This window comes from Geotrypetes seraphini, chromosome 7, assembly GCF_902459505.1.
Source record: "Geotrypetes seraphini chromosome 7, aGeoSer1.1, whole genome shotgun sequence".
In the NCBI taxonomy this organism is placed as follows: Eukaryota; Metazoa; Chordata; class Amphibia; order Gymnophiona; family Dermophiidae; genus Geotrypetes; species Geotrypetes seraphini.
The window spans coordinates 130,445,893-130,472,881 of NC_047090.1; the positions used below are offsets into that span (position 1 = coordinate 130,445,893).

The 26,989-nt window shown below is 42.0% G+C and overlaps 1 protein-coding gene across 3 annotated transcripts in view; it reads right to left on the reverse strand.

Annotated features, from left to right (window-relative positions):
* MDGA2 (MAM domain containing glycosylphosphatidylinositol anchor 2) overlaps positions 1-26,989 on the reverse strand; it is a 1,122,977-nt gene that overhangs the window by 25,427 nt on the left and 1,070,561 nt on the right. For all 3 annotated transcript variants that reach the window (XM_033952215.1, XM_033952214.1, XM_033952216.1), the window contains exons 13-14: positions 19,520-19,675; positions 4,951-5,109 (exon numbers count right to left, since the gene is read on the reverse strand). In XM_033952215.1, coding sequence (XP_033808106.1) covers positions 4,951-5,109; positions 19,520-19,675 — 315 coding nt within the window. The remainder of the gene's footprint in view (positions 1-4,950; positions 5,110-19,519; positions 19,676-26,989) is intronic.

Sequence of the window (26,989 nt, forward strand, 5' to 3'; positions counted from 1 at the left end):
ATGCCCAGCAGTCCGCTTACGTGGCGGCCCTCTGGTCATGAACTTAATTGTCAGACCTCATACACGTACATCCCATTAGGAGTGAGCATTAAGAGTTGGAGTAAGTGCTCATGCCTAAATGCCAGAGATACACATATAACTGGATTCCACCTATATTTATTTCCCAGCTGTGAAATACGCGCTATATAACATGCATTTCTTTACAGAATAGTGCTCAGTGGAACTTTGGCCTTTGCATGTGCACATTCACATATACATGTGCATATCCCATTATTCTAAATGTTTATATGCATAATTTTTGCATACATGTTAATGCCCACTTTACACAGCTACCCCATGAAATTTTATGCTTTGCAACTGACATATCACCTCTATAGATTTATAAAGAAGGAGGATAGTGAAGAGTGACAGATCACAAGGGACTGGAAGTGTGCAAATGAGTGTGGGACCTCTTATTAAACAATCCCTCTCTCTTACCTCACATATGCAAACACACTCATCTCTCCCACAATTCCACTTTCTCTGACCCTTGTGCCTCACTTGTGACCTTGTGCTTCACTTGTGAGAGAGACCACTGGGGTCAAGAAGGAAGGGAAAAGGGATGGGACTTTACATACTGCTTTTTCTGTGTGGTTGCAATCAAAGTAGTTTACATATCATGTACAGGCAGTTTATTTGTACCTGGAGCAGTGGAATATTAAATGCCCAGAGTCACAAGGAGCTGCAGCGAGAATTGAACTCAGTTCTCCAGGTTCTCAGGCTGCTGCACTAATCACTAGACTACTCCTTCACTCCAAGAAGGAAGTGAATGTTTAATTCACTTAATTTAATTCACTTAATTCTGTGAGGAAAAGAAGTAAGGAAGGAGTCAGTGAAAAAAAAAAAAAGATAGGACGAAGGGAGAAATGAGGAGGAAACTGACAAGGGAGAGAGTGGATGATGCAGAGATTTAATGAGAGAGTTGGGAATGAGTGAGGGGATAGAGGAAACAGAGAGGGATAGCATGCAAGAGCCGGTGAGAAATCGAGAGAGGGCATCTGACATGAGGACAGGATGCATGAGGTGCCGTGACTTGATCGCAAAGTCAAACAAAAGAAGCAGAAACTGTGGAATCGAATGATCTTGACGTGATGTTTATTAAAATTCAATAAAATCTCTACTTCATGGTCATGTAAAGTTAAACTACTGTTTGAGAGAAATACGGAGTTGGATGAAAATCATAGCTTTGCATTGAACATTTCTACAATGGAAATTATGAAATTATGAACCTGTACTGATGGTGGTTATGCCCCATTTAATTTTGTTGATGTTGAGATTCCTATAAAACATAAGAATATTAGTTCGGGCGTTATAATTGATTCTCAGCTGTCTGTGTAAAATGAAGTGTCTAAATTTGTGCAAGCGTGATTTTTTTTAAATCAGTTGAAAGTACTGAGCACACTTAAACCTTTTTTGCTAAAATATGATTTTCACATTCTGGTTCAATGTTTGGTACTTTCTAGAAGAGACTATTGTAATAGTCTTTAATTGGGGATAGCTCATGTTAAGTTTCAAGCTTTACAGATAAGAACTGCCATACCGGGACAGACCAAAGATCCATCAAGCCCAGTATCCTGTTTCTAACCATGGCAAATCCAGGTCCCAAGTTCATAGCTAGATCCCAAGTAGTAAAACAGATTTTATGCTCAAAAAGGGCCTATGGACTTCTCTTTAAATAAATTATCCAAGCCTTTTTTAAACCCTACTAAGCTAACTGATTTCACCACATTCTCTGGCAACCAATTCCAAAGTTTAATTACATGTTGTGTGAAGAAATATTTTATTTGATTTGTTTTAAATCTACTACTTAGTTACTTCATTGCATGCCTTCTAGTTGTAGTATTTTGGGAAAGAGTGAATAAGCATTTCACATCTACCCTTTGCACTCCACTCAGTATTTTATAGACCTCTGTCATATCACCCCTGAGCCTCTCCTCCAAGCTGAAGATCCCTAGTCACTCTAGCCTTTCCTGATAGGGAAATCATCCCATCCCTTTGATAATTTTTGTCACCCTCCTCTGTACCTTTTCTAATTCTACTATATCTTTTTTGAGATATGGAGATCAGAACTGCACACAGTATTCGAGGTGCAGTTGTACCATAGAGCGATACAAGGGCATTATAATATTTTCATCTTTGTTTTCCATTCCTTCCCTGATAATTCCTAACATTCGATTTGCTTTCTTAGCAGCCGCCGCACATCGAGCTGAGGGTTTCAACGTATCCTCAACAATGACACCTAGATCCTTTTCCTGGGCAGTGACTCCTAACACAGAGCCCAGCATCAGATAGCTATAGTTCGGGTTCCTCTTTCCCACATGCATCACTTTGCACTTGCGATTTAACAACATTGTGTCATCAGCAAATGTAATTATCTCACTAGTTATTCCCTTCTCTAGATCATTTAATCAAGAACACTGCAGTCCATATTATTTTGGACTTCATTGGTCAGCTTTGTTCCCATTTCAATAAAAACCAAAGAAGAGAGTGGAAATAAAACCTGTGACAAGTCTCTGGAACAGCCGATGGTTCCCGTCGGCTGTTCCAGAGTCTTGTCACAGGTTTTATCCCACTCTTCTCTTTTCCAAGTTTCCAAGTTATATTTAAAATTTAATAAAACGCTTTTATAATAAATTAAAAGCTTTTGTTACGTGGGTTTTTGGCTGTTTTTTGCTTTACACCATTTCAACGAAGGCTCTTCACTAGCTTCCTGTTGTTTTATAGGGTATGATTTAAATTATTCTTGCTGGTTTTTTAAATTTTGTATGTCCTGGTATCATCTTTTATGACTCAGGTTTTGCAACCTTATGAGAATAATTGATCTTTGCAATCTAAAATTTCACCACAATCAGCCATAAGAACATAAGAATTGGCCGCTGCTCACGCGACGGCCCTCAGATCAAAGAGAAGTGCTCTAAATGAATCCAGCCTCACCTGTGTACATTTCAGTTTAGCAGGAACTTGTTCCACTTTGTCTTGAAACCCTGGAGGGTGTTTTCCCCTATAACAGATTCCGGAAGAGCGTTCCAGTTTTTCACCACTCTCTGGATGAAGAAGAATTTCCTTACATTTGTATGGAATCTATCCCCTTACAACTTTAGAGAGTGCCCTCTCGTTCTCCCTACTTTGGAAAGGGTGAACAGTCTGTCTTTACACCCTCCTGTTACTGTTAATGCTGTGCTGTCTTTTGTAGGGTCTGTAATGTGAAACAAGGTGCCACTATGTCTGCAACTATTAAAAGAAAAGTGTGAAGGCGCATCCGTTTGCTCAAGCCTATTTTGGAATTGCTTGAGTAGTACTGCCAGGAAGTATTTTCTTAATATATGTTTATTTTGATAGTCACCTAGGAGTCAGTATTCAGTCATCAGACAGTGAACGTTTTGCTCACCACTCATGCCATTATTCCCGGATATTTAAAGCCGGGACCTGTGTGGGCTCTGGATTTGAATATCTGGTTCTTTTTAAGCTAACTAACATCTAGCTGCTTAAAGTCAATATTCAACACTTGGAGCTACTTTCACTAAGCTGCGTTAAGGCATTAACGCACTGAATTGCCGCGCGCACTAGGCCTTAATGCCAGCATTGAGCTGACGTTAGTTCTAGCCACACAGCGCGTGGTGTAGCGCGGGGTAATATCCTGCATGCGCTGAAAAAGCTAGCACACCTTAGTGAAAGGAGCCCTTAGGCGGCCATGGATTACCGCATAAAAACAGGACAGACTTGTATGCGGTCCCATTTGCAAGGTAATCCTGGCTGCTTAAGGGCTGAATATCAGCATTTAAGCTGCCAAGTGCTGATGAGTGCACCCAGAAAGCCCCCAACATAGCCAGCTTTGATTTAGGCATTAACTGCAATATTCAGTTGTGCTTAACCAGTTAAATGCCGCTGAATATTAGTTGGTAGCCCCAACCAAATGATTTAACTCATTAGCAGCTGGCTAAATTGCTTCAAATATCAGCCCCCCCCTAGTTAACAGGCAGGTTATAAATAGAGTAAATAAATAGATATAATGCATTTCACTTGGGTTGCTGAGCTAGTATTCCATAACGCATGCCAATTCTGTTATAGAATGCTAGTGTAGGTACCCAGTTATGCATCGATTTTTATCCATGACCGCTTATGCCATGTCTAAATGTGGCAGTTGAACTCTGGAATTCTATATAGTGAGTGCCAAAATAGTGGGAACCCATGCCCCTCCCAGGTAAGCACCCCCCCTTTGAAGTTATGCATGAGAATACTGAGGGGCAGATTATGCATAGGACACCAGTCTCAGCTGTCGCCTACAAAGCGGCTGAGAATCACACATTAGCATCCTATACAGGATCGCCTATGCAATGGACAGATGCCTAACCCCCCACGATTCTCTAATTGACGCCCATGTCACAGGCACCAGTTAATGAATTGTGCCTGCATGATCGAGGAATCCCTTGCCATCAGCTGAGCCAGCAGGCCTCTCCGAAGCTGCGGCTTCAGAGAGACCTGCCGGCTCAGCTGATCAGGAGGGGGAATACCCCTGTCACAATCAGCTGAGCAGCTGCAGCAGGGGACCTCCTGAACCCCTGACACCTACCTACAGAGCAGTTTTTACTTCAGAAATTTTATGACATCTAAAATTCAGGGCTCCTTTTACTATGCTGCGCTAGCGTTTTCAGTGCACGCAGCATTTTAGCGTGCGCTAAACCCACGCTACACGGCTAGAACTAACGCCAGCACAGCATTTTAGCTTGCGCTATTCCGCACGTTAATGCCCTAACGCAGCTTAGTAAAAGGAGCCCTCAGTTTGTTTAAGGATGATCTGTAATTTGTCAACCATTTCGAGCTCTATTTTATAGGGAAGATGTGGTATACAAGAACAATGCTTAGCTTTAATGCAACACAATGAAATTGCTTTCGGTCATGCTAAGCACTCACCTATATGTCGTCCATACATGTGGTAGCAAAAACTAAAACAATATGCAGTGTTGGTAGCTCCATAAGGGGGTTTGGAGGCTACATTAAAAATAGGACTAAGTAGCCTGGCTTTCTCTCCATCCAATCTTGGTCGAGATGTCTCTATGTACATGTAGAAACCTAAGAACACAAAAACAGGAAGCCAAGCTATTGAATATCTTTTAAAAAACATCAGTCTGTAGTGTATGGAAGCAAAATGGTACAGGAGTCATTCAGCAACTGTGTAATTAATTAGTCAATTAATTCACTTTTTGATATTCCAGTATTTACTTCATCTAAACCTCTAGACAGAATACAATGAAAGCAATTATACAATATCTTAACAATTAATTACATATACAAACAAAATCAAGTGTTCTTGCCCTAAAGAATAATCAGCTTGCAAAATTTTTTTTTTTATTCAAGGTTTGTTTATTAAAGTTTTAAAATATAAAGCATGGAATAAAACAAGCATATGATGCTAACAATTAGAGACATGTAAACTTATAGGATATTAATACTATCATAAGTAAGGCTAACAGTAACACATGTACGTAACGTCGATGAGAGCAAAGATATGTCTCTAATAAAGATAAAGAACAATCCAAATACAATTATAAGCATGAATATTACAACAAATGTATATAGGAAAAGCATACAAAATATTAAATGAGGAAAGAAAGGATGAGGAAATTAAACGGGAAATAAAAAATAGGGAATGGTCTACTCATGGAGAAGAAATGGAGTGTATGTAGGATTTCAAACATGACCATTTCTTTTGAAAGGAAAGATATCTTTTAGAGGATTTTGCTAGATAAGCTTCCGTTCTGTAAGTGAGACATACTAAATTCCACCATTGGCAGTAGGAAGCTTTGATTAAATCTTTCCAATGTGTGAGTAGAATTTTTAGGGCCAAAGATAGTAGTATGTCAAACAGAAATTGGTCCGGCACTGAGATCAGTGGGGAGGCTTGGAAGGATTTCAACAGAAGCATTTGGTAGGTCAGAGGGATATTAATGTGAAATATAGAGCAAATGGTATCCCAAGTGGAAGACCAGTATGAGGAGATTGAAGGACAAGAAAAAAGAAGATGTTTTAAGGTGCCTAGTTCTAATTGGCAGGTCCAGCATTTGTTGGAGAAGGAAGCGTTAATTTTATGAGATTTGGTCGGGGTCCAAACTGCTCTATGTAATAAAAAGACCATAGGTTGGAGGAACGACGCTGAACGAGATGTGTGGAAAGTGGAGCGATATATATGGGACCATGCTTCATCAGAGATGGAAATCTCTAGGTCAGTCTCCCAAGTATTTTGGAGGTGGGACGATGGTGCATAAAACAGGGATTTGAGTAGTTTATTAAAGTGAGAGGCGGAGTGGCCTAGGGCTAGAAATTGACGGGAGGACGTATATAGAGAAGGAGCGGACATAAAGGCAATGGGAAGAAAACCGGATTTTTTAAGAGAGGACCTCAATTGAAGCCATCTGTAGAAATGCGATGAATCAATGGAAAAAGCATCCATGAGTTCATTAAATGTGAGAAAGGATCCATCAGGGTGACATACCGAACCTAGGTCCCATATGTGATGAGAAAACCAATGGGGCCAGGATATGGGTTTTTTGTCAATGGAGATCAGTTTGTTGTACCATAAAGGGCAAAAAGAGGATTGATTCCAGGGAATGTCAAGATGGGAGTCAATCTTCGTGAGAACTTTGTGAGTGGTCGATGTGATGGGATTATGAAGGAGGCTAGGGAAGCCCGAGGTGCCCATGAGACGAAGGAGAGGGAGCGGGCTTGCAAGGGATGACTCTAGACGTAACCAATTGGGTGTATCGGACAATGGAGGAGATGAGAGCCACAATGCTCCTTGTTTCAATATAAATGCTCTATGGTAACAGAATAAATCTGGAAAATTAACACCACCCTGATGAGTGGGAGCCTTTAATTTGCTTAGAGAGATTCTATGGGGTTTATCATTCCAAAGAAATTGGGACATTTTTGATTCAAGTTGTTTGTATAGTGAAGCCGGGAACAAAAGAGGAAACATATTAAAGATGTAAGTAATTTTAGGGACCACCATCATTTTTAGGGTGTTTAACCTACCCCACCATGAGAGGTGTAGGGGAGACCAGGAAGAAAGAGCAAGCGAGATTTGGGTAAGAATTTTAGATGAAATTAAATGAGTAGAGGAGCGAATGTCTCTGCCAAATGTAAGACCCAAATATTTGATCCCTTCAGTGACCCAGGTGAGGGGTTGAGTGGAAATGGTGAAAGGAGTGCACGATTCAGTTAATGGCATGATTTCGGTTTTGTCCCAGTTAATTTTATATCCTGAGATTAGTGAAAAAGAAGAAATGAGGTGCATCAGAGAGGATAATGAGGATTCCGGATCTGAGAGATATAATAATATATCATCCGCATAAGCTGAGATTTTAAATTCAATGCCGGCTATTGAGATGCCCTTGATGGCTGATGCGGATCTAATAGCTATGAGGAGGGGTTCCAAGGCTAAATTAAACAAAAGGGGGGATATGGGGCAACCCTGGCGGGTCCCTCTGTGTAAAGTAAAAGGAGCGGAGGCTTCGTCATTTACAATGAGTCTAGCTGAGGGGTCATGATAGAGAAGGGAGATCATGTGGATGAAAGAAGAAGGCAGACCAAATTTAGATAGAACAGTAAAGGAAGCGACGGAGACCATGAGGGCTTGAGACTAGGCCTTGAAAGTAAGAAAGAAGGTGTGGAATCAGGATAGTGGAGAACGACTTGAAGAATTCTGAAGTCAAGCCGTCGGGTCCCGGAGCTTTGGCAGAAGGTAAGGAGGCGATGGCTCGTTGGATTTCCTCTGAAGAAAGAGGTTGTTGCAAAGAATGACGTTGAGAGTCAGTGAGAGTAGGAAGATCCAGGGATCGAAAAAAGTCAGGTATTGAGTTGTCAGTTGAAGAGGATTCAGAAGTATAAAGATCTTCATAAAATGCATGAAAGTCATTCAGGATATCTTTGGTGGAAGTGTGGAGAAGACCAGTAGAAGATTTGATGTGAGTAATCCTGTGTTTGGAGTGTTTTCCTTTAAGATATGAAGCCAATAAACGACCTGATTTGTTAGCAGAGGAGTAATATGTAGCTGAACGCCGAAATATTGATGCTGAAGCGAGAGAACTGAAGATTTCATTGTATTGGAATTTAAGAAGCTGCAGTTTCTTGTATGAAGAGGGATCATGATGTTGATAAAGCGAGGTTTCGTAGGAGTGAATATCAGCCTCAAGTTGGGATAAAGTGGATTTGCGCTTTTTGAGCTGGAAAGCAGAGTAGCTGATTACTTCCCCTCTGAGCCAGGCCTTGTAAGATTCCCAGACAATAGAGAAATCTGGAACTGAATTAAGGTTAGTGTCAAAAAAGGATTTAGATTCTTTGTTGATGTGTAGAAGGAAGTCTTCATCGTGGAGGAGGAAATTATTCAGTCTCCATTGTCGAGAGGAGGAAGTCGTTGACCAATGAAATGTACAGGAGACAGCTGCATGATCTGAAATTGTGATGTCATGGATTTGAGACGAAGAAACTAGGTTCAGAACATCCTTAGATCCCAAAATATAGTCGATCCTGGAATGAGAATGATGGGGAGCAGAATAGAACGTATAGTCTTTCGTGGATGGGTGGAAAATTCTCCAGATGTCAGACCATCCATATAGATCCATTAATTTGAGAACTGCATTACGAACACCCAGTTTAGCTGGGCGACAGGTGGAGGAGCGGTCGATGAAGGGATCAATGGGAAAGTTGAAGTCCCCAGCAAAGATGGTATGTGATGACAGTAAAGTAGTACTTACGGTCTGGAAGGAGTGGAAAAAGGAGGGGTCATCATTATTTGGTGCATATATATTGAAGATGTTCAGAGGTTGCCCCGCAATAGAGCCTTCCACTAGAGACCATCGACCGTTAGAGTCAAACTTGTGAGAGGTGAGTTGGAAATTGAGGGATTTTTTCATCAGTGTGATGACGCCATTTTTTTTCCCTTCAGCAGGAGCGGCAAAGCAATGTTGGACCCAACTTCCAGTAAGTTTCTGTGCTTCCTCAAGGGATAGGTGGGTTTCTTGAAGGAGACAAATGTCCGCATCTAGGTGTTTGAAATAATGTAAGATCTTTTTTCTCTTGATTGGGTTATTTATCCCTTTAACATTAAGGGATACAAGATGGATTTTAACCATAGGATATGGTAAGATGTGATGAAAGCCAGATGTGACTGAGGGCAGTCAGTTGAAGCAGGTGGAGGAAGGAGAGTGGTAGACCATTATACAAAAATAAAATAAAAATGGATATGGAAGAGAGAACAGCAGATTCATGCTTATTAGGAACTGGAACAATAGAACAAACGGAGCTCATGAAATGGGGTCGCATGCTGACTAGAGGAGCTCAGCTAGCTACACCGCAGCCCGCCTCGTGATGAGCATAGGAATGGATGAAGTATAGCCCTTCAGAGTGATGAAGAAGAGACATCCAGGCTAATAAATCATGTCATTGCACCCACAGATTCATCTAAATACTTTTGAAGGTCAGATGGAGTGTCAAAGTTTTTAGTAACATTGTGGTAGGTTACCCTCATCCGAGCAGGGTAAAAGAGTCCGTATTTTGCTCCAATACTTTTGAGTTGAGGACGCATGGATAAGAATGCCTTTCTTTTTTGCGCTGTAGCTTTGGAGACATCAGGGACAAACATGATCCGCTTGCCATCCACATTTAAATCAGAAACAGATTTTGCTGATTGCAGGATTTGAATAGCCTGCGGGTAGCGTAAGAGCTTCATCACAATTGGTCTCGGAGGTTTGGAAGGCGAAGGGGGACCTGATGGGACCCGGTGCGCTCGTTCAATTTCTAGTGGAGGGGAGAACTGCGTTTTCAAGGCTTTAGGGATGAAAGATTGAAGAAATATCATCATGTCTGATCCCTCCGATGATTCAGGGAGACCAATAAGGCGCACGTTGCTACGGCGCATACGGTTGGATATATCCTCCAGCTCAGATTGTAAGGAGGAAATTTTTAGAAGATCACGTTGTACTGATAGGTATTGAGAATCATGTGATGCTAAGCGTTCCTCCACTAGGTCAATACGAGCGTTATGTTGTTTAAGTTGCAGCATTATGTTGCTCATTTCGTATTTAATATCGGCGGTGGCAGCGAGATTTTCCTGCATGAGTTCCCGCAATACCTGTAAATCACTTGAAATAGAAGCGCTGTTTTCGGCGGTTCCGGAGGATGGGGCCTTAGCGGGTGACGGCGGCTCATGCTTGGAGCGTTTGGAAGCGGAGTGAGAGGAAGCAGAATTTGCGGCGGGTGCAGTATCCAACTTACTGGGTTTGGAAGTCATTCTCAGGGATTGAGAAAGCGATCGTTGGTCTGAAAACGTGCTCTGAAGGGCAGAAATGGCGCGAAGTAGGCAGGGCTGGAGCGGAGCAAAGAAGCTAAGCAGCCATCTTGGTCGCGTGCACGTGACGCCCCCTCCAGCTTGCAAAATTTAACAAATTTAACAAATCCTACACATGCTCAATAAAAACATGTTTTGAAAACAAAGGCCTTTACTTTTTCCATTCTTTGCTATAATTAGGCTTCTTATGCATTGTAGCGCACGCTAAAACCGCTAGTGCACCTTCGTAAAAGGAGCCCATAATGTCATGGCTCGAGGCATTAGGAAGTGTGCTGACATTGATACAATGACATCACACGCATGCAGGATGCAACTCAGTGGAATTCATTACCATTTGAGATTAGGCAGTCTTCCACTGTCATGCAATTTAGGAGAAGTTGAAAAACATTATTTGAGAGTGAATATAAGTAAGTTATTTTATGTATTGCAGGTAGACTTCTGGTTTGCTGTGTTCTTACAAAATGTTTAGTGAGTAAACTAGTAGAGTGTACATTTTTTAGGAGTTGGCATGTGTTTGTTTTGTGGAACCCACTCAGAACTGTGGATGTAGTGGGATATACAGTACATTTTTAAGTAAAATAAATAAGTTTGTTTGAAAAAAAATAAAAATAAAAGCAGAACCAAATCAGTGCTGTTTGAGTTAACACCAGACTCTTCTAATTGTAATAGCAGCTGAGACTGACCAAGCAGGTCAAATGTCAAACTGAAATGTAGTTGAATTAACAGGAACATCCCTTAGACTTTCATGATAAACTGGAATTTCATCTAACATGATCAGTGCTGTGTCCATGCTGAAAAACAGACCAATGCAGGTGGAAGGAATTGTTCGCATTGCAGAAGGTAAACAGCTGTTGCACTACTGCCTTGTCTGCCAATTTTGCCAGAAGAGGAAGATTGGAAATAGGTCAGAAGCTAATGGAATCAAAGATGTCCCAATTATGCCTTTTTAAGTTTGGACAAATGAGAACACTTCCACTAGTTAGCTACAATTCATGAAGACAAACTGGAATTAACAGAATCCAAAATTATTTCAGAGGTTGATAACCAACAGTTTTAACAAAAAGCAAGGAACAGAATTGATCAAGGAGGTTAAATTCCATTCAATCCACACATTTATATTCCCTGATTTCCTTCAGGAGGACCCAATGTGAATTACGAGCCAAACATTAATAGAAGAATTCATTATATAACAAAGCAATTTTAAACCACAAATCTAAATATAAAAATTAGACAACTGGATCAACAGAGAATAACATCATCTCCTAAGAATTTACTTAATAAAAATGTTTTCAATTTTCTTTGAAAGACTGTATATAGGGACATCTGTCTCAGATCCTTGGGGAGGTCATTCCACAGTTCAGAAGCCTGATAAGTGAACATTGAATCTATAATTCTTTTATACAGTAATGCCTTGACATCTGGAAAGTATAGTGTACTATTATTCCTAAGATGACTTGCTCTTCTAGATGCTGAACAGAGTGATAAATTTGTTAAATATTCTGGCCCAGAGTCCATCAAGATTTTAAAGATCATACATGCCAATCTGAAGTCAAATTGAGTTTGAACTGGTAACTAAATGTAGCTGAATAAAAAAATGGAGTTGTTCTATCATGTTTCTTCTTCTTAGGTAAACCGTGCCGAGCTCCGCATTCGTGGAGATGGTGCGGTATATAAACCCAAGGTTTAGTTTAGTTTAGTTTAGGTAACAGCAAAAACAAAAAGATCTGTGGAGATGGTGATGTTCAAGATGCAGGCTTTATTCAAAAATGTACAATTGGATAATCCACATAAAATATATCTAGGACCTAAACCGTAGAGAGGTGTGGACCCAACACGGTCTGTGTTTCAACAATGATGTCTTCCTCAGAGTTATTGTTTTCAGTATTTAGTCCATGTGTTTTAATATCAGGACTTTTAGGGATCATTGTTGAAACATGGACTGTGTTGGGTCCACACCTCTCTACGGTCTAGGTCCTAGATATATTTTATGTGGATTGTACATTTTTGAATAAAGCCTGCATCTTGAACATTACCATCTCCACAGATCTTTTTGTTTTCGTTGTTATTTGCATTGCACATGGGACTAAAGCAGGGGTAGAGAACTCCAGTCCTCGAGATCCATATTCCAGTCGGGTTTTCTGGATTTTCCCAATGAATATGCATTGAAAGCAGTGCATGCAAATAGATCTCATGCATATTCATTGGGGAAATCCTAAAAACCCGACTGGAATACGGCTCTCGAGGACCAGAGTTCCCTACCCTTGGACTAAAGGGTCGATTTTTCATTTGTTCATCTTCTTAGGTGCCATCGACTTGTGCTTGAGTCCTAGCTACTTGATGAATTACAGATCTAAAAAGAAATATGTTTACAGGCTTTAAAAACCAGCTCTGTAACAATTGCAATCTATCTTTAAATGAAGGTAATATCCCAGAGTAGAGCAGATTGCAATAATCCAGATTTGGAAGGATGAGGACCTGAATTCTTGTAACCTGTTCTGAGCTTTCCAGGAGGACAGGATATAAAACGGAATAAATAAATAAATATGTGAAATTGTTCCTCACAGAAAAAATGATCCGATTATAGATAAATGACACTTTTAAGAATACTTTTTTTTTAAGCTAGCCTACCAAAATCCACGCACTTATTTTCTCAGTGGTTAATTATGGATGCATAAATTGGAGATTAAGGAAGTAAGACAGAAAGAAGATTGATTGATTTGAATTTTGCTGCTGGAGAAGAATTTTATGCATGCTGTGGACCACCAGAAGAACTAATAAATCAATTTTGTGAAATATCGAACCACCTATGTCACTTGAAGCCCATATGATGAAGTTATGTCTGTCTTATTTTGGTCATACCATTAGAAGAGAGAGATTACTGGAGAAAGACATCATGTTTGGGAAGATTGAAGGAAACAGGTGAAGAAGGCGTCCTGCAACTAGATGGCTGGATATTTTGAAGACTTCTTTTTGGATCTGTAATTCATCAAGTTGCTAGGATTCGAACCCAAGTTGATTTCACCTCACACACACACACATGCAGCAAAATCCCCAACATTGTCAACTGGTAATGTGATACCTGAGGTTATATGAATAAAACTGACACAGTTTCTGAAATTCAAAGAGGAAAAAACTAAGCTGGAACTTAGACAATAAAGTGAAAAAAGAAAAGGTGCTCTGATGCATACCGACAATATATTACTGCCAGGTTCATTTAAAGAGAAAAGAGGAAAATCAGAAGTAACCAGAGCTATTTTCCCCTGGAAGCTAATATCTTGATTAGGGGATACTAGGCAAACAGAACAGAACCTATTCCAGAAGGGTCTATCAATTGGAGAGAGCTCGTCACTATGCAAACTAGATACCTAGGGTAGTATTTCTGTGTATGAATAAAACAAGACTTGTCTTGTCTTATTTTTAGCTTGAATTGGAACTGAAGATGTTTTCAAAGACTAAGGCCTAAATTCACAAAAGGACAGTGAGTCAATCGCTGTTGGCTGATTCTTGGCCGATTTTAAAACAGCGATTGATTCACTATCAAGTTTGCATGCAAATGATTTGCATGGAGGTGCAAATGATTTGCATGCAAACTCCGACTCAAAAGCAATTGCATCGGGGTAGAGCCCTGACATTAGTGACAGGAGAAGCAGCCTCCTATCACTGCTGTCAGGGCTTCTGCCGGCTTCTTTTTTTTTTTAATCGGGTATTACACACGCAAAATAACTGCTCGATTAAAAAAAATAATAAAAAAGCCACCTCCTGACAAAGTGCCTCCGCTCTCCCTGAACCCCCCCCCCACACACAAACGGGGACCCTCTGAAAGGCAGGAGGGATGCCATCGCACCAAAATGCCCCTGCACCAATGCCCATAGCCACTGCCATTGGTCCTGACGCTGCCTACCCCTTCCCCCGTGCACAAGAATGAATATGCAGGAGGGATGCCAACTCCCTCCTGCCATTGTAAATCTGCCATCGTCCCGACTGAGATGGGCTGACCCCCTTCCCCTCCCCGTACCTTTAAAAAGTTGGGAGCAGGAGGGGTGCTCAGTCCCTCCTGCTCCAGGCCTCCGACGATGAACTGCAGCCTTAGGCCCCGCCTCAGTTCATCATGTGATGCACGGGGAGGGGCCTAAGGCCCTGATTGGCTGAGATGCCTTAGGCTCCTCTCTTGGGAGGGGCCTGGAGCAATCCAATCAATTAGGGACTTTCTTAGGGAGGAGTCTAAGGAAGTCTCTGATTGGGGGTGGGCAGTGTTGGGCCTGATGGCAGCAGCGACGGGCATCGGTGTGTGTGTGGGTATTTTGGTGTGGTGGGAGGTTTGCGATGGCAGGAGGGAATTGGCATCCCTCTTGCCATATCGCGTGAGGAGGAGGTGGGTGAGCAGCCGGGCAGCATCGGGCCCAATGGCAGCGGCAATGCAGGCATAGGTACGGAGGGGCATTTTTTGGTTCGGGGAGGGAGGGCACTTTCGGGTTAAAATTATGGGCTCACTAAAAGCATTGCGAGCCTGTGGTTTTAAAGGGCAGGAGAGGGCACGAGAGTCGGCATGGATAGAAGCAACTGGTCTTCAGCAGTCACTTCTTTTCTGATCGGTAATCTCAATCGGTGTTCTTGATTTTGTTTAGTGAATCGCTACCTTCCAGCTTTGTATGCCATTTCTCCTCATTTACATGTGCGGATTGAATTGGGTGTGGATCGGATCGGGAGAAAGGTTGGTGAATCGGGTCGGGGTCGCAAAGTGGTCGGGACATGATCGGTGGGCTTAGTGAATCTAGGCCTAAGACTAGATAGGAATGGGATTTGCTACCATCTGTGCTCAGCTTAGCATAGATAATGCCTAAATGAATGAAGTTCAGAAGAAAATCAACCTTTAGACAATAGAGATCTCAATTTCTGGAGAGTTAATGAGGCAATTTGATCCTTATTAACTCACACCTTCTTAGATAGTGTGGAGTCCTTCAAAATATATATAAAGAAATACACTCAGCAGCAAATGTATCCTTATTTATATAAATTTCTACATTAAATAACTGCAGAAAAGCCTGTTTTAGAAAGCTGGAATTTTCATATTTAAATCCAAAATGCACATGTATTCTCTGTTTCCGAAAAGGAATGCATATCTACACTGTGTCTGGAGACAAAATGGATCACGTACATAGTTTCAAAATACTTTGATTTGTTTAAACATTTAGGGGTCCTTTTACTAAGGTGCACTAAATTGTGGCCATTGCTGAGGCCCCTTTTTAATGTGCCTCTAAGATGGCTGACAGTGCTGTTTTCTTATTAATGTCCATAAGCAAGTTGCAAAATTAGCAAATGGCCATTAGCATGTGAGCCCTCAATGCCGCCTGTTTAGTACACGTTAAGGGCGCTTGTGCTAATCCTGTGATAATTGGTCAATGTGTGCCAATGCCTATGCACTAACCAATTAGCATAGGGCACACCTACTCTCTGCCCCAAACGCCCCCCTCCTACGCTAAGGTACTGTGCCCTAGATTGGCCACTATTGGAAACAGGATACTGGGGTAGATGGACCATTGGTCTGATCCAGTATGGCTGTTCTTATGTTCTTAAGAATAAACTGTATTTTTCAGCATGTGGGTGGTGCATGCAGGGCCCACAGTTAGAATGTGGCTCCTGAGTGTCTGCCACTAGTGCCATTTTTAGGCAGCAGGAAGCACGTATTAATATTTATTCATTCAATTTTCTATACTGTTCTCCCAGGGGAGCTCAGACCGGTTTTACATAAATTTATTTAGGTACTCAAGTTTAGTAAAAGGGCCCCTTAGTATGACTTTTGAAAATACATTAATTCAACCTTTATTAGGAAACTGCCATAGCAAATGCTTTGCACCATATGCCTTATTTTGTTGCACAAATTTACCGTATTTCCCCACATTTAGGTCGCCTCAGTGTATAGGCCGCAAAAAATGCCTATACAAGTTTTAAAACTGGTAGATAAGCTGCCCCATTGTATTAGACGTGGCTTATCTACCAGTAACTGGGACGGCCTATACAGTTTTTTAAAATCATCCCCTCCTCCTTACGTCCCTTGTTGTCGAACTGGAATTGCTGCTCCTTAAATCGCGGCCAGCAGTGCACGGCAGGAGAGATCTTTTCGATCTCTAGCCCGGCCCCATGCTGCTTCCTGAGTGCCTTTGCCATCAGTTCTCACGGTCTATATATGGAGAAATATGGTAATTGCAACTGTATCTTCTTCACTAAACATCATTTTGCTAAAATGGGTCTTGATGGTCACTTCCTGAATGACTTCAATTTGAAAATAGGGATCTTCCAGTTTTTACAGTATCTTGCAATAACACGTTAATAATAATAACCTTTTAAGAACATAAGAATTGCCGCTGCTGGGTCAGACCAGTGGTCCATTGTGCCCAGCAGTACGCTCACGCGGTGGCCCTTTGGTCAAAGACCAGCGCCGTAACTGAGACTAGCCCTACCTGTGTATGTTCTGGTTAAGCAGGAACTTGTCTAACTTTGTCTTGAATCCCTGGAGGGTGTTTTCCTCTATGACAGACTCTGGAAGAGCGTTCCGAGACAGGAGGGATCCCGCCTGTCTCCTGCCCCGGCCGACACTAATAATTACCACCCTCCCTCCTTCCCTCCCTCACGTACTTGTTCCCCGGTTGTCCAGCGTGTATCCCGGGCTGAAATCCTCCTTTGTAAAGGTAGTAGCCAGCGGTGCACCCGGGCTGGCATGCAGGAGCAAGCTTTTTGTGCTGCCGGCCGTTCCTGCACCGCTCCTTGATAGACTGCCGAGAGAACTACAAATCCCATGAGAACTTGCGGCAGCCTATCAAGGAGCGATGCAGGGCTGGCCGGCAGCACGAAAAACTCGCTCCTGCGTGCCGGCCCGGGCGCGCCGCTGGCTACTACATTTATAATCTTTGGAAGGATTTCAGTGTGGGATACACACTGGACCACCAGGGAACAGGTATGCCAGGGAGGGAAGGAGGGAGGGTGTTAATTATTAGTGTCAGCCGGGGCAGGAGACAGGAGGGATCCCTTCTGTCCTGGCCTAAGGCAGGCCTGCAGGATGTCCAGGAGGGTTTTGGGTGGTCATTGGGTGATGACCCGAATATAAACTGGAACCCCCATTTCTGGGCCAATTTTTTGGCCCCAAAATCCCAGTTTATATTCGAGTATATACGGTATGCGGTTTACAAAGCCAGGCCATGTCCAGGCACTAGCACTGAATATCTGGGGTATATGCGGCCGGCTGAAACATAGCTGGTTAAGTGTGATATTCAGCACTGGCTATGTTGGGCTGCATAAGCATAGGACTCTGTTGTATGTGTTTCTATTTATTCAAGTATCCTGGCCAATTAAGTGCTGAATTTCACACTTAACTGCAAAGAGCTGACTCTGCCCTGGAGCACCTATAAAATAGCCGGTTTTGACTTAGGTGCTAACTGGGCATTTTTAGTGGTACTATCTGGTTATCAGTGCAGCTTGTTATTTTAGCCCATTTTAATTTTGGGCATTAAAATTATTTTATTGTTGACTATCAAAGGGATATTACCTATCAAAGGGGTTTAAACAGCCAGAAATGGCTCCTAGCTGTTTACAATCGTTTGGGACTTATCAGGCATATTCATATTCCTGGAATATGAATATGCCTGATAAGTCCCAGACAAACGATTGTAAACAGCTAGGAGCCATTTCTGGCTGTTTAAACCCCTTTGATAGTTAATATCCCTTTGATAGTGAACAATAAAATAATTTTAATGGCAGCCAATATTAATAACCAATCCTTTTTATAAAATGCTTCTGGTATTTGAAACCTCCCAATCTGGGCAACGCATTCCAGTTTCTATCTTCTTTTTAAAATCTGACTTCACATGTATAAATAAAAATTAAAAGTCTGACAACTGGCGATCAGACAGTTGATAAACATGGCTCTATTACTCAGAAAGTTTCATTAGTAGTTAAAGGTACAATCAAAGTGGGTTACATATATTAGATTCACTAAGGGTACGGATTGGATCCGATCCATGAGGGATCCGATCCATGTCCGGGGGGCTGATTCACAAATCGCCCTCATGCAAATGAGGGCGATTGGAATCACACCCCCAACCGAGCGACCGGATCGCTCTGTAGCGATCCCGCCGCATGCGTCGAAGAGCAGCAAAATTTTTTTTTTAAACTTTATGTCCAGCGAGCCTGTGGTTTTAACCCGATTTAAACCCGTGGGTTAAAACCACCAGCTCGCACTGCGGGGGAAGGCCAGGGCAGCGCTTAGGGCAGAAAGCAGGAGATGGCAGTCAAGTGACATGCCCAGGGTCCCAAGGAGCTGCAGTGGAAATCAAACTCAGTTCCTCAGGGTCTCAGCCCCACTGCACTAGTTCTGATCAGTTGTGTAACGAGGATAAGAGGTGCCCAAGGTAGATACACCTCCTCCTCTCCTCTCCACCCCTCCACTCCTTCTCCAATCCCCTGCCATGCACACTCCTTCCCTTCCTCCCATACTCCTTTAACTTTGCCAGCATGAGCAGAGCTTCAACCTGCTGCCTGGGCTGGCCTCGGCTCTCCCTCTGATTTTTATCTATTTATTTATATACTACTTATACTTTATCATATTTCCCTATCTGTCCTGGTGGGCTCAAATTCTATCTAGTATACCTGGGGCAATGAGGGAATTAAGTGACTTGCCCAGGGTCACAAAGAGCAGCGAGGGATTTAAACCCACAGCCTCAGGGTGCTGAGGCTGTAGCTCTAACTCCTATGCCACATGCTCCCCACTGCGACCAGGAAGTGACTTCAGAGGAACAGCTGAGGCTGGCGCAATCAGCAGGTTGGAGATACCGCTCACACAGCAAAAAAATTAGAGGTATGGGGGGTAGGTAAAATGCGCATGTGGCAAGGGAGGGGCAGGGAAGGACCGGGTGATGGAGTGGAGGAGAGATCCCATCGCCGCCATTATGACAGCTCCTGGGGTGGTCTGCCCCTCCCACTCCCCTTACTACACCACTGGTTCTGTTAAAAAGGGCTCTCAAAATACTACTTGTACAGGTGGCCTCACTAATTTATTTTTCTTTATTCTTGAATGTGTGCAGGTGATCTTGACTTTAATTTGCATCATGAACCAATTAAACTTTCATATTCTCTGCTACACTTTACCGTGTTTAGAACCACTGCGATCTGTGCTGGGTCCTGTGTTTGGAGTATATTTTGTATCCCTTGTTGTGGCGCTTTGCTTTGTCCAATCAAAATTATCCGTATCATCTTGCGTGAATAAGCAAATGTTACCATCTTCAAATCCACAGTGAAACTCCCCTGTCAACAAAGTATTGGAATGTGATTTAAGAGAAACACAATTTTGAAAACTGAGGAGAAGCAACAAGCACATAAAAGGTTAAAACCACACATTTACATATTAAAATCTAGACTTGGTTTCAGCAAAAAATAGGACACTTTGGGTGTACAGAAAGCTTTCAAATCAGAATGCATAATTTACTATGACTGCACAAAATTGTTTTAATTTTAAAAATTAACTATCCAGCTCCTACTAGGCCATAAACTATCATTGTACATTTTTAGTATGGATGAGACTCAAGGGCATAGATAGCAATGTGGGATACCATTAAAGAATGTAGTTATCAATGTGGGCTACTGTTAAAATGTGTTTATTTTACTGTGTCCCCAGTTATTAGAAACTAGGGGCTCCTTTTACAAAGGTGCGATAAGGCCATAACGCACAAAATAGCGTGTGCTAACGCTACTGCCTCCTTTTAAGCAGGCGGTAATTTTTCAGCTAGCACGTGCTAATCTTGTGCATGCGCTAAAAACGCTAGCGCATCTTAGTAAAAGGAGGCCTAGGTCTGCATAAAATGGGATCTCTGCTAAAATAGGTAGTGGAAAAATAAGATACAGTGGTATCTCGGTTTACGAGTGCACCGGTTTGCGAGTGTTTTGCAAGACGAGCAAAACATTCGCAAAATTGGTACCTCGCAAACCGAGCTTGCCTTGATGTACGAGCGCCTCCCCCCACGATCCGGCACCCTCCCCCCGCGATCCGGCAACCCCCCTACGCTGTGATCCGGCACCCCCCACTCACCCGAACACTTTGCTTACCCTCCATCTGGCACCCGGCACTGGTATCAACGCACAGGACATGCTGGTGCCAGTGCCCGAAGAGAGAACGGGAACTCGAAGGCCTTGAGCATGCGCAGATGCTCAAGGCCCAGCAAAAAGGACTGCAGATCTTCGGGCACCGGCATGTCCTGTGCGTTGGTGCCGGGTGCCAGATGGAGGGTAAGCGAAGTGTTCGGGTGGGTTGGGGGTGCTGAATCACGGCGTGGGGGGGAGGCTGGATTGTGTGGGGAATGCCGGATATTGGCGGGGGGAGGTGCTGAATCACATAGGGGGATGCTGGATAGTGGCGAGTGGATTCCGGATCACGCGGGGGGGGGGGGGCTTCTTGAGCAGGGGAGCAATGCCGAGACTCGGGGGGATAGAGCAGTGCTGCTGGCCTCAGGGGTGGGGGGTGGGAACGAATCAATCGAGTTTCCCTTACTTTCTATGGGGAAACTCGCTTTGATATACGAGCAATTTGGTTTACGAGCATGCTTCTGGAACGAATTATGCTCGTAAACCAAGGTTCCACTGTATATTAATGGCAGTTCGTACTGATAACTAAACTCATAAGACCAGCTATTATACTGCTAACTTGAGTTGTTTTAGCACAAGTCGAATTTTATGCAGTGAAACCTACGTGACTATTTTAGAAGCTCTATTCTTGTTTTGTATGTCTCAAAACTGGTATTTAGATGTGCATATTGCATGGATGTCCAAAGCCCAATTTTGCCCAGAATATGGACATCTAAGACTGCAATACATCATGACATAAGGGGTGAAGTCTGGGAGTGTTTTGGGCTAGTCTAGGGAGGTGGGGTCAAAATATAGACATCCAGCTCTGATCAAAGAAGGTAAAGGGACATCTATGTCTAAAACAATGGATGTTGTTATTTAGACCTAGTATTTGGCAATCCAGGTTACAAAAAGGTGGTTCGATGGAGTAGTTGTCCACTTGAGGGATTAAGGTATGACACTTCATTAATCCCCCAGTGGTTATTGTCTCTCTGCCTTTAACCCAGCAAGGGTTTTCAGTGTCTACGACAGTTTCAGGTACAATAGACATTCTTCACAAAGCAGGCTGCATATCTGAGGAGTAGCCTAATGGTTATTGCAGTGGATTGTAAACCAAGGGGCCTAGGTTCAAATTCACTTCAACTCTTTTTTTTTTTAATTGTGACCTCTCCAGAGACAGAAATTTAACTACTGTCTCTGAATATATATAAGACATCTGTAAGCCTGAAGCATTGTAAATTAGAAACATGATGGCAGATAAAGGCTAAATGGCCCATCTAGTCTGCCCATCCGCAGTAACCATTATCTCTTTTTCTCTCCGAGAGATCCCACATGCCTATCCCAGGCCCTTTTGAATTCAGACACAGTCTCTGTCTCCACCACGTCTTCTGGGAGACCGTTCCATGCATCTACCACCCTCTCTGTAAAAATGTATTTCCTTAGATTACTCCGGAGCCTATCACCTCTTAAATTCATCCTATGCCCTCTCATTGCAGAGTTTCCTTTCAAATTAAAGAGACTCTATTCATGTACATTAATATTATGTAGGTATTTAAACGTCTCTATCATATCTCCCCTCTCACACCTTTCCTCCAAAGTATACAGATTGAGATCTTTAAGTCTGTCTCCATACGCCTTATGATGAAGACCACATACCATTTTAGAAGCCTTCCTCTGGACAGAGTCCATCCTTTTTATATCTTTTTGAAGGTGTAGCCTCCAGAATTGTACACAATATTTTAAATGAGGTCTCACCAAAGTCTTATACGAGGGCATCAATACCTCCTTTTTTCTACTGGCCATACCCTATGCAATCTAGCATCCTTCTAGCTTTCGCCGTCATCTTTTCAACCTGTTTGGCCACCTTAAGATCATCACATACAATCACACCCAAGTTCCGCTCTTCTGTCGTGCACATAAGCTGTTCACTCCCTAATTCTAGTATAGAAGGCATTTTCTCTTCCTGGAGGGCTCACAATTAAAAAAAAGCTGAGGTGGGATTTGAACCTGGGTCCCCAAGTCTCAACCCACTGCTCTAACCATTAGGCTACCCTTCTGCTAGACATGAATGTCTGTGTGGTCATTTTATAAGATGGGTGTTTCTATGCTGCCACACAGATGTCCATGTCTCTTCATTATCCCAGTGATAATCTGGACATTTTAGTTTGTAAAATTGATATTCATGCTGGAGGTTTCAGCATATGAACATCATTCTCACATGTAATTTAGAACAGGCTGAATGATGTACACTTGTCATGTACTGACTTGGACGTCCATATTTTGAGTTGGACATCCTTACTAAAATGCTACTTCTAGTTACTAATACCTAGAGCTAACAGTAAAATAACAAATCTTCAATAACTTCATGTTTTATGATACAATAAAAATGTAGTCAATCACATATGTTGTAAGGAGGAAGACGGTAATCAGCATGTTCTTTGTTAGGTTTTATTGATTCAAAAATATTAGGTCTATCCTTGCTGGTTCAGTACTATACTCTTGGCAAGCATGAAAAAGAACCACCTTTTTATAATTTAAACATTACAGGGTTAATTTAATAAAGATAACTTAGTTTAGAGGACAAAAAAGGTTTGGACAAGTTCCTGGAGGAAAAGTCCATAGTCTGTTATTGAGAAAGACACGGGGGAAGCTACTCCTTGGATTTTGGCCAGATACTTGGGACCTGGATTGGCCACCGTGAGAACGGGCCACTGGGCTTGATGGACCATTGGTCTGACCCAGTAAGGCTAGTCTTATGTTCTTATGAAAGTGCCTCTTTTGGTCCAGTTTATAGCTAATGAGTTTAAATCCTGCTGAAATTCTACCTAGATTGAAGGTATGAACATTACCAGTGGCATAGTAAGGGGAGGGGGCGGGGGCAGCCACTCCAGGCGCCATGTTGGTGGATGTGCTGGAACCCCTCCTCCTTTCCGCCCTTCCACCTCTTCCCACTCCTCCCCTCGCCATGCGCGCCCCCTTCCCTTCCCCCATACCACCACAAGGAATAACTTCACCATGCTCCTTGCGACCACTTGACCCCATCGGCTCTCCCACTGACATCACTGCTGAGTGCCATGCATAGGAAGTGATGTCAGAGGGAGAGCCGATTGGGTTGCAAGGAGCACGTTGAAGTTCTTGTTGCTCGCAGTGGTGAACAACAAGAGGGACGGGGGAAGGGAAGGAGGGCGCGCCCGTGCAGCAAGGGGGGTTCAGGGAAGGAGCGGGGAGGTAGAAACGAGGGAAGGGATGGCTGCCACCGCCCCGGGCACCTCTTATCTCGCTGCGCCACTGAATATTACACCTGCTCAACAGTAGATGTAAATGTTTGCATACATAAAATACACATGTATGCTGTTGTGTATATACCAGTTTGCAGTGTGTCACTTTTAGGTGTAACCTACTTATATAAGAGCCTATTTGCAAGTGTAATTCAGCAGTTCGTGTGCATAAATCAATTTTTAAAAAACATCTATAGCAATTTCTTCAATGCAAGGCCAGAAGCTAGTGACGACCCCTGGAGACAGGGTGGCCCTTGCCATCACTCTGGCTTTTTTATGCTACACTCAGGTTTTTTTTCACCCAGGCTTATGACAGAAAGTGGGAAATGAATGGGAGAAAGAGTCATGTGCTTGAATGATGGTATTTGTCAATAGACAAAGAGAATGTATTTGAAAATGCCAACCTCCTTGAGGGTACCCCAATATAAGGTCTGAAAGTGGGCTGGAAGAGGCAGATGCCATTAGCAGAGTTGTGGCCCCACATGGGAAGGTATTTGATGACTCTCCCTCAGCTCATTTGGATCCATAGTAGCCCCAACTTAAAAATTAGCGAAGACATTGCTTTACAGGGTTAATTTTTTTAAAAAAATTTCCATATAGAAAAACGATTTTATATGCTGAAAAGACCAATTTTGCCAATTCTGGTACTAGGACATGCACTAACAAGATGGCACACGCTTATACAAACACTTGCCAAAGAAACAAGAGGACAGATGATCTGCAAGATCCAATGTGATAAAAGAAAAGAAGCAGATTTGAAGAAAATCCTAAATTTTAAAAGGATTTTATTCACTACAATCACCCTTTGTAGCGCTGCATCAGGGGCAAGAAACCAATAGGTGTAAAACAGTTATCACCAATATGTTAAAATAGTAGCTCTTTCTCCAACACTTCGACAAAGACCACATCTCCTTTTCCTACCGATTTTGTACACATGTTCAAAACAATAGTGAGTACAATTTTCAGGCCATCAAATTATATGGAAAAACACTTGGCACAAGTATAACTGATTTTCAGAAATATCCTCTTAAAGGCAAAGTTAAGACAACTTACTGAGGGGTCTTTTTACTAAGTGGCTTTTACTTACCACAGTTTAAAAGGGCTTACTGTGTAGCGGGAATATTATTCCCGCTATTTCTACTGGATTAGTGGTATTGTCTACTCAGACAAGTAAACTTGCTTTCACTGAAATACCTAAACCACTTGAATTTTCAGGTGTAGTAGAGGATCAATCATAAGCAGTAGAAAAACAAGATATTATCCTTAAAGATTTGTGGTTAGGTATTTCTAGAGTTGAAGGGTTTCTCAGAGAATCAGTGAAACAAACATCGGATTATTCACATTCTGTGTCTCAAAAGTTTGAGAATGTGGATTCTAACTTAAGTTGTTTGGATAAAAGATTAGGCGTGGTTGAAACTCAAAGTAATACATTGCAAGCTGTCTCGGTATCTGCTGTTAAGGATTCTATGGTGTTACACTCTAAAATGGAAATGTTGGAAAATATGCATAGAGCGAGGAATCTCCGCTTGGTTAATTTCCCAGTGACTCATTTGTTATCTCCTGAAATACTGTTAAGGAAATTTTCAAAGAAATACTGGGATTACCCAACGCGGAAAATTTCCCAATAAATAATTGCTATTATTTCCGCAAAAGAAAATACAATCCGACCAGGAGGTGGACCACCTGGTAACAGACGAAATAAATCTGACAGAGTTTTTGGAAGGCACTCAAGATGTTATCCAGAGTAGGTCCACCATGGTAATAACATGCATGAGTGAGATAGATAAAATGCTGATAATGAAACTTTACTTTAAAAATAGGTTGACTAAATTTTGTGGAGATTTGGTTAGAATTTTTCCTGATGTCTCAAGAGCTATGCAACTAAGAAGGAAATAATTTCTGAAATTAAGAACAAGAGTCTTAGCTCTTGAGGCATCTTTTTACCTAAAATTTCCATGCAAATGTCTTGTTAAAGTACAAGACATTGAATATGTATTTTGGGATCCTATTCAATTGCAACAATTTCTAATAGCTCGAGAACAGAAATGAGTTGGGTTTTTTTTTCTCTTTTGCCTTTAAAATGATTCATCACTGAGAAAATGGTAGGATATTAGAGTCCCAAATAGTAGGGAATGGTTAAGATTCATATGAATCAAGAACCAATTTCTTGTTTTCCTTTAATTATGTTGTTGAAAAGTAGCATGTCTCCCCATTATTGTGGGCTTGAAAAAGATTGTTTTGTGCTGTATACATATTGTTAAAACTTTGTGTAAGAAACCATTTTTTTTCCTTGGTATCATTTGATATTGTTAATTATTACATTTATAAATAAATTTTTAAAAAAAGGGCTTACTGTGGGAGGTCCTGCACTTAAATCTGAGATTAGCGGGTGCAAATTGCACATTCAAAATATTTTCATTTTATTGCAGAGGGGGCATGTTAGGGGAGGAGAATGAGCATGCCGGCACTGATCAGTTAGCGTCCTCTGCACTAAGGCTCAAATTCGCTAAACAGCGCCGTAAGTTAGGCAGCGGTAGGCGCCCTACTGCCATCAAACTTAATTGTTTTAATTGGTTCAATTAGCGTAGTAATTGACTGCACCTATTAAAAATCAATTAAAACACTTGTTAAAAATATTAAGGATGCCTGTAGGCGCCTCCAAAAACAGCACCGTTGTTCTGGCTAAGGAGTTGCGGCCACTGTAGCTGTGGTTAATGCCGGAATTGGCCTTAGGAGCCTCTTTAGATGTGATTCTCATGAAAGGTAGGTGTCAGAAATGAAGACCTTTAAAACTCTGGTCTACATTTCCAGCACCTACCTTTCATATAGCTGTAATTCTCCAAATGGTGCCTTTGCATAACTGACATGCGATTGATGCTGCTTTTATAAGCGGCCACCGATGTAGGCGCCATTTGGAGAATCTGGCCCTGATTGATGGTGGACTCCTTAATCAAAAAGGGTTTTCTCACCCTCTGGAAGCTTAAATCCATTAAATCATATTTTGATAACTCAGCATTCAGAATCTTGGTACAATCCCTCATACTAAGTCAACTTGACTACTGTAAAATCGCCTATTTAGCAATCTCCCAAAAGAATATGCGTAGCTTACAATTAATGCAAAATGCTGCGGTCAGACTTATCTTCGGTCTAAAGAAATTTGATCACGTGACGCCATACTACAGGCAGCTACACTGGCTGCCGTTGGAAGCTTGCGTAAAGTTTA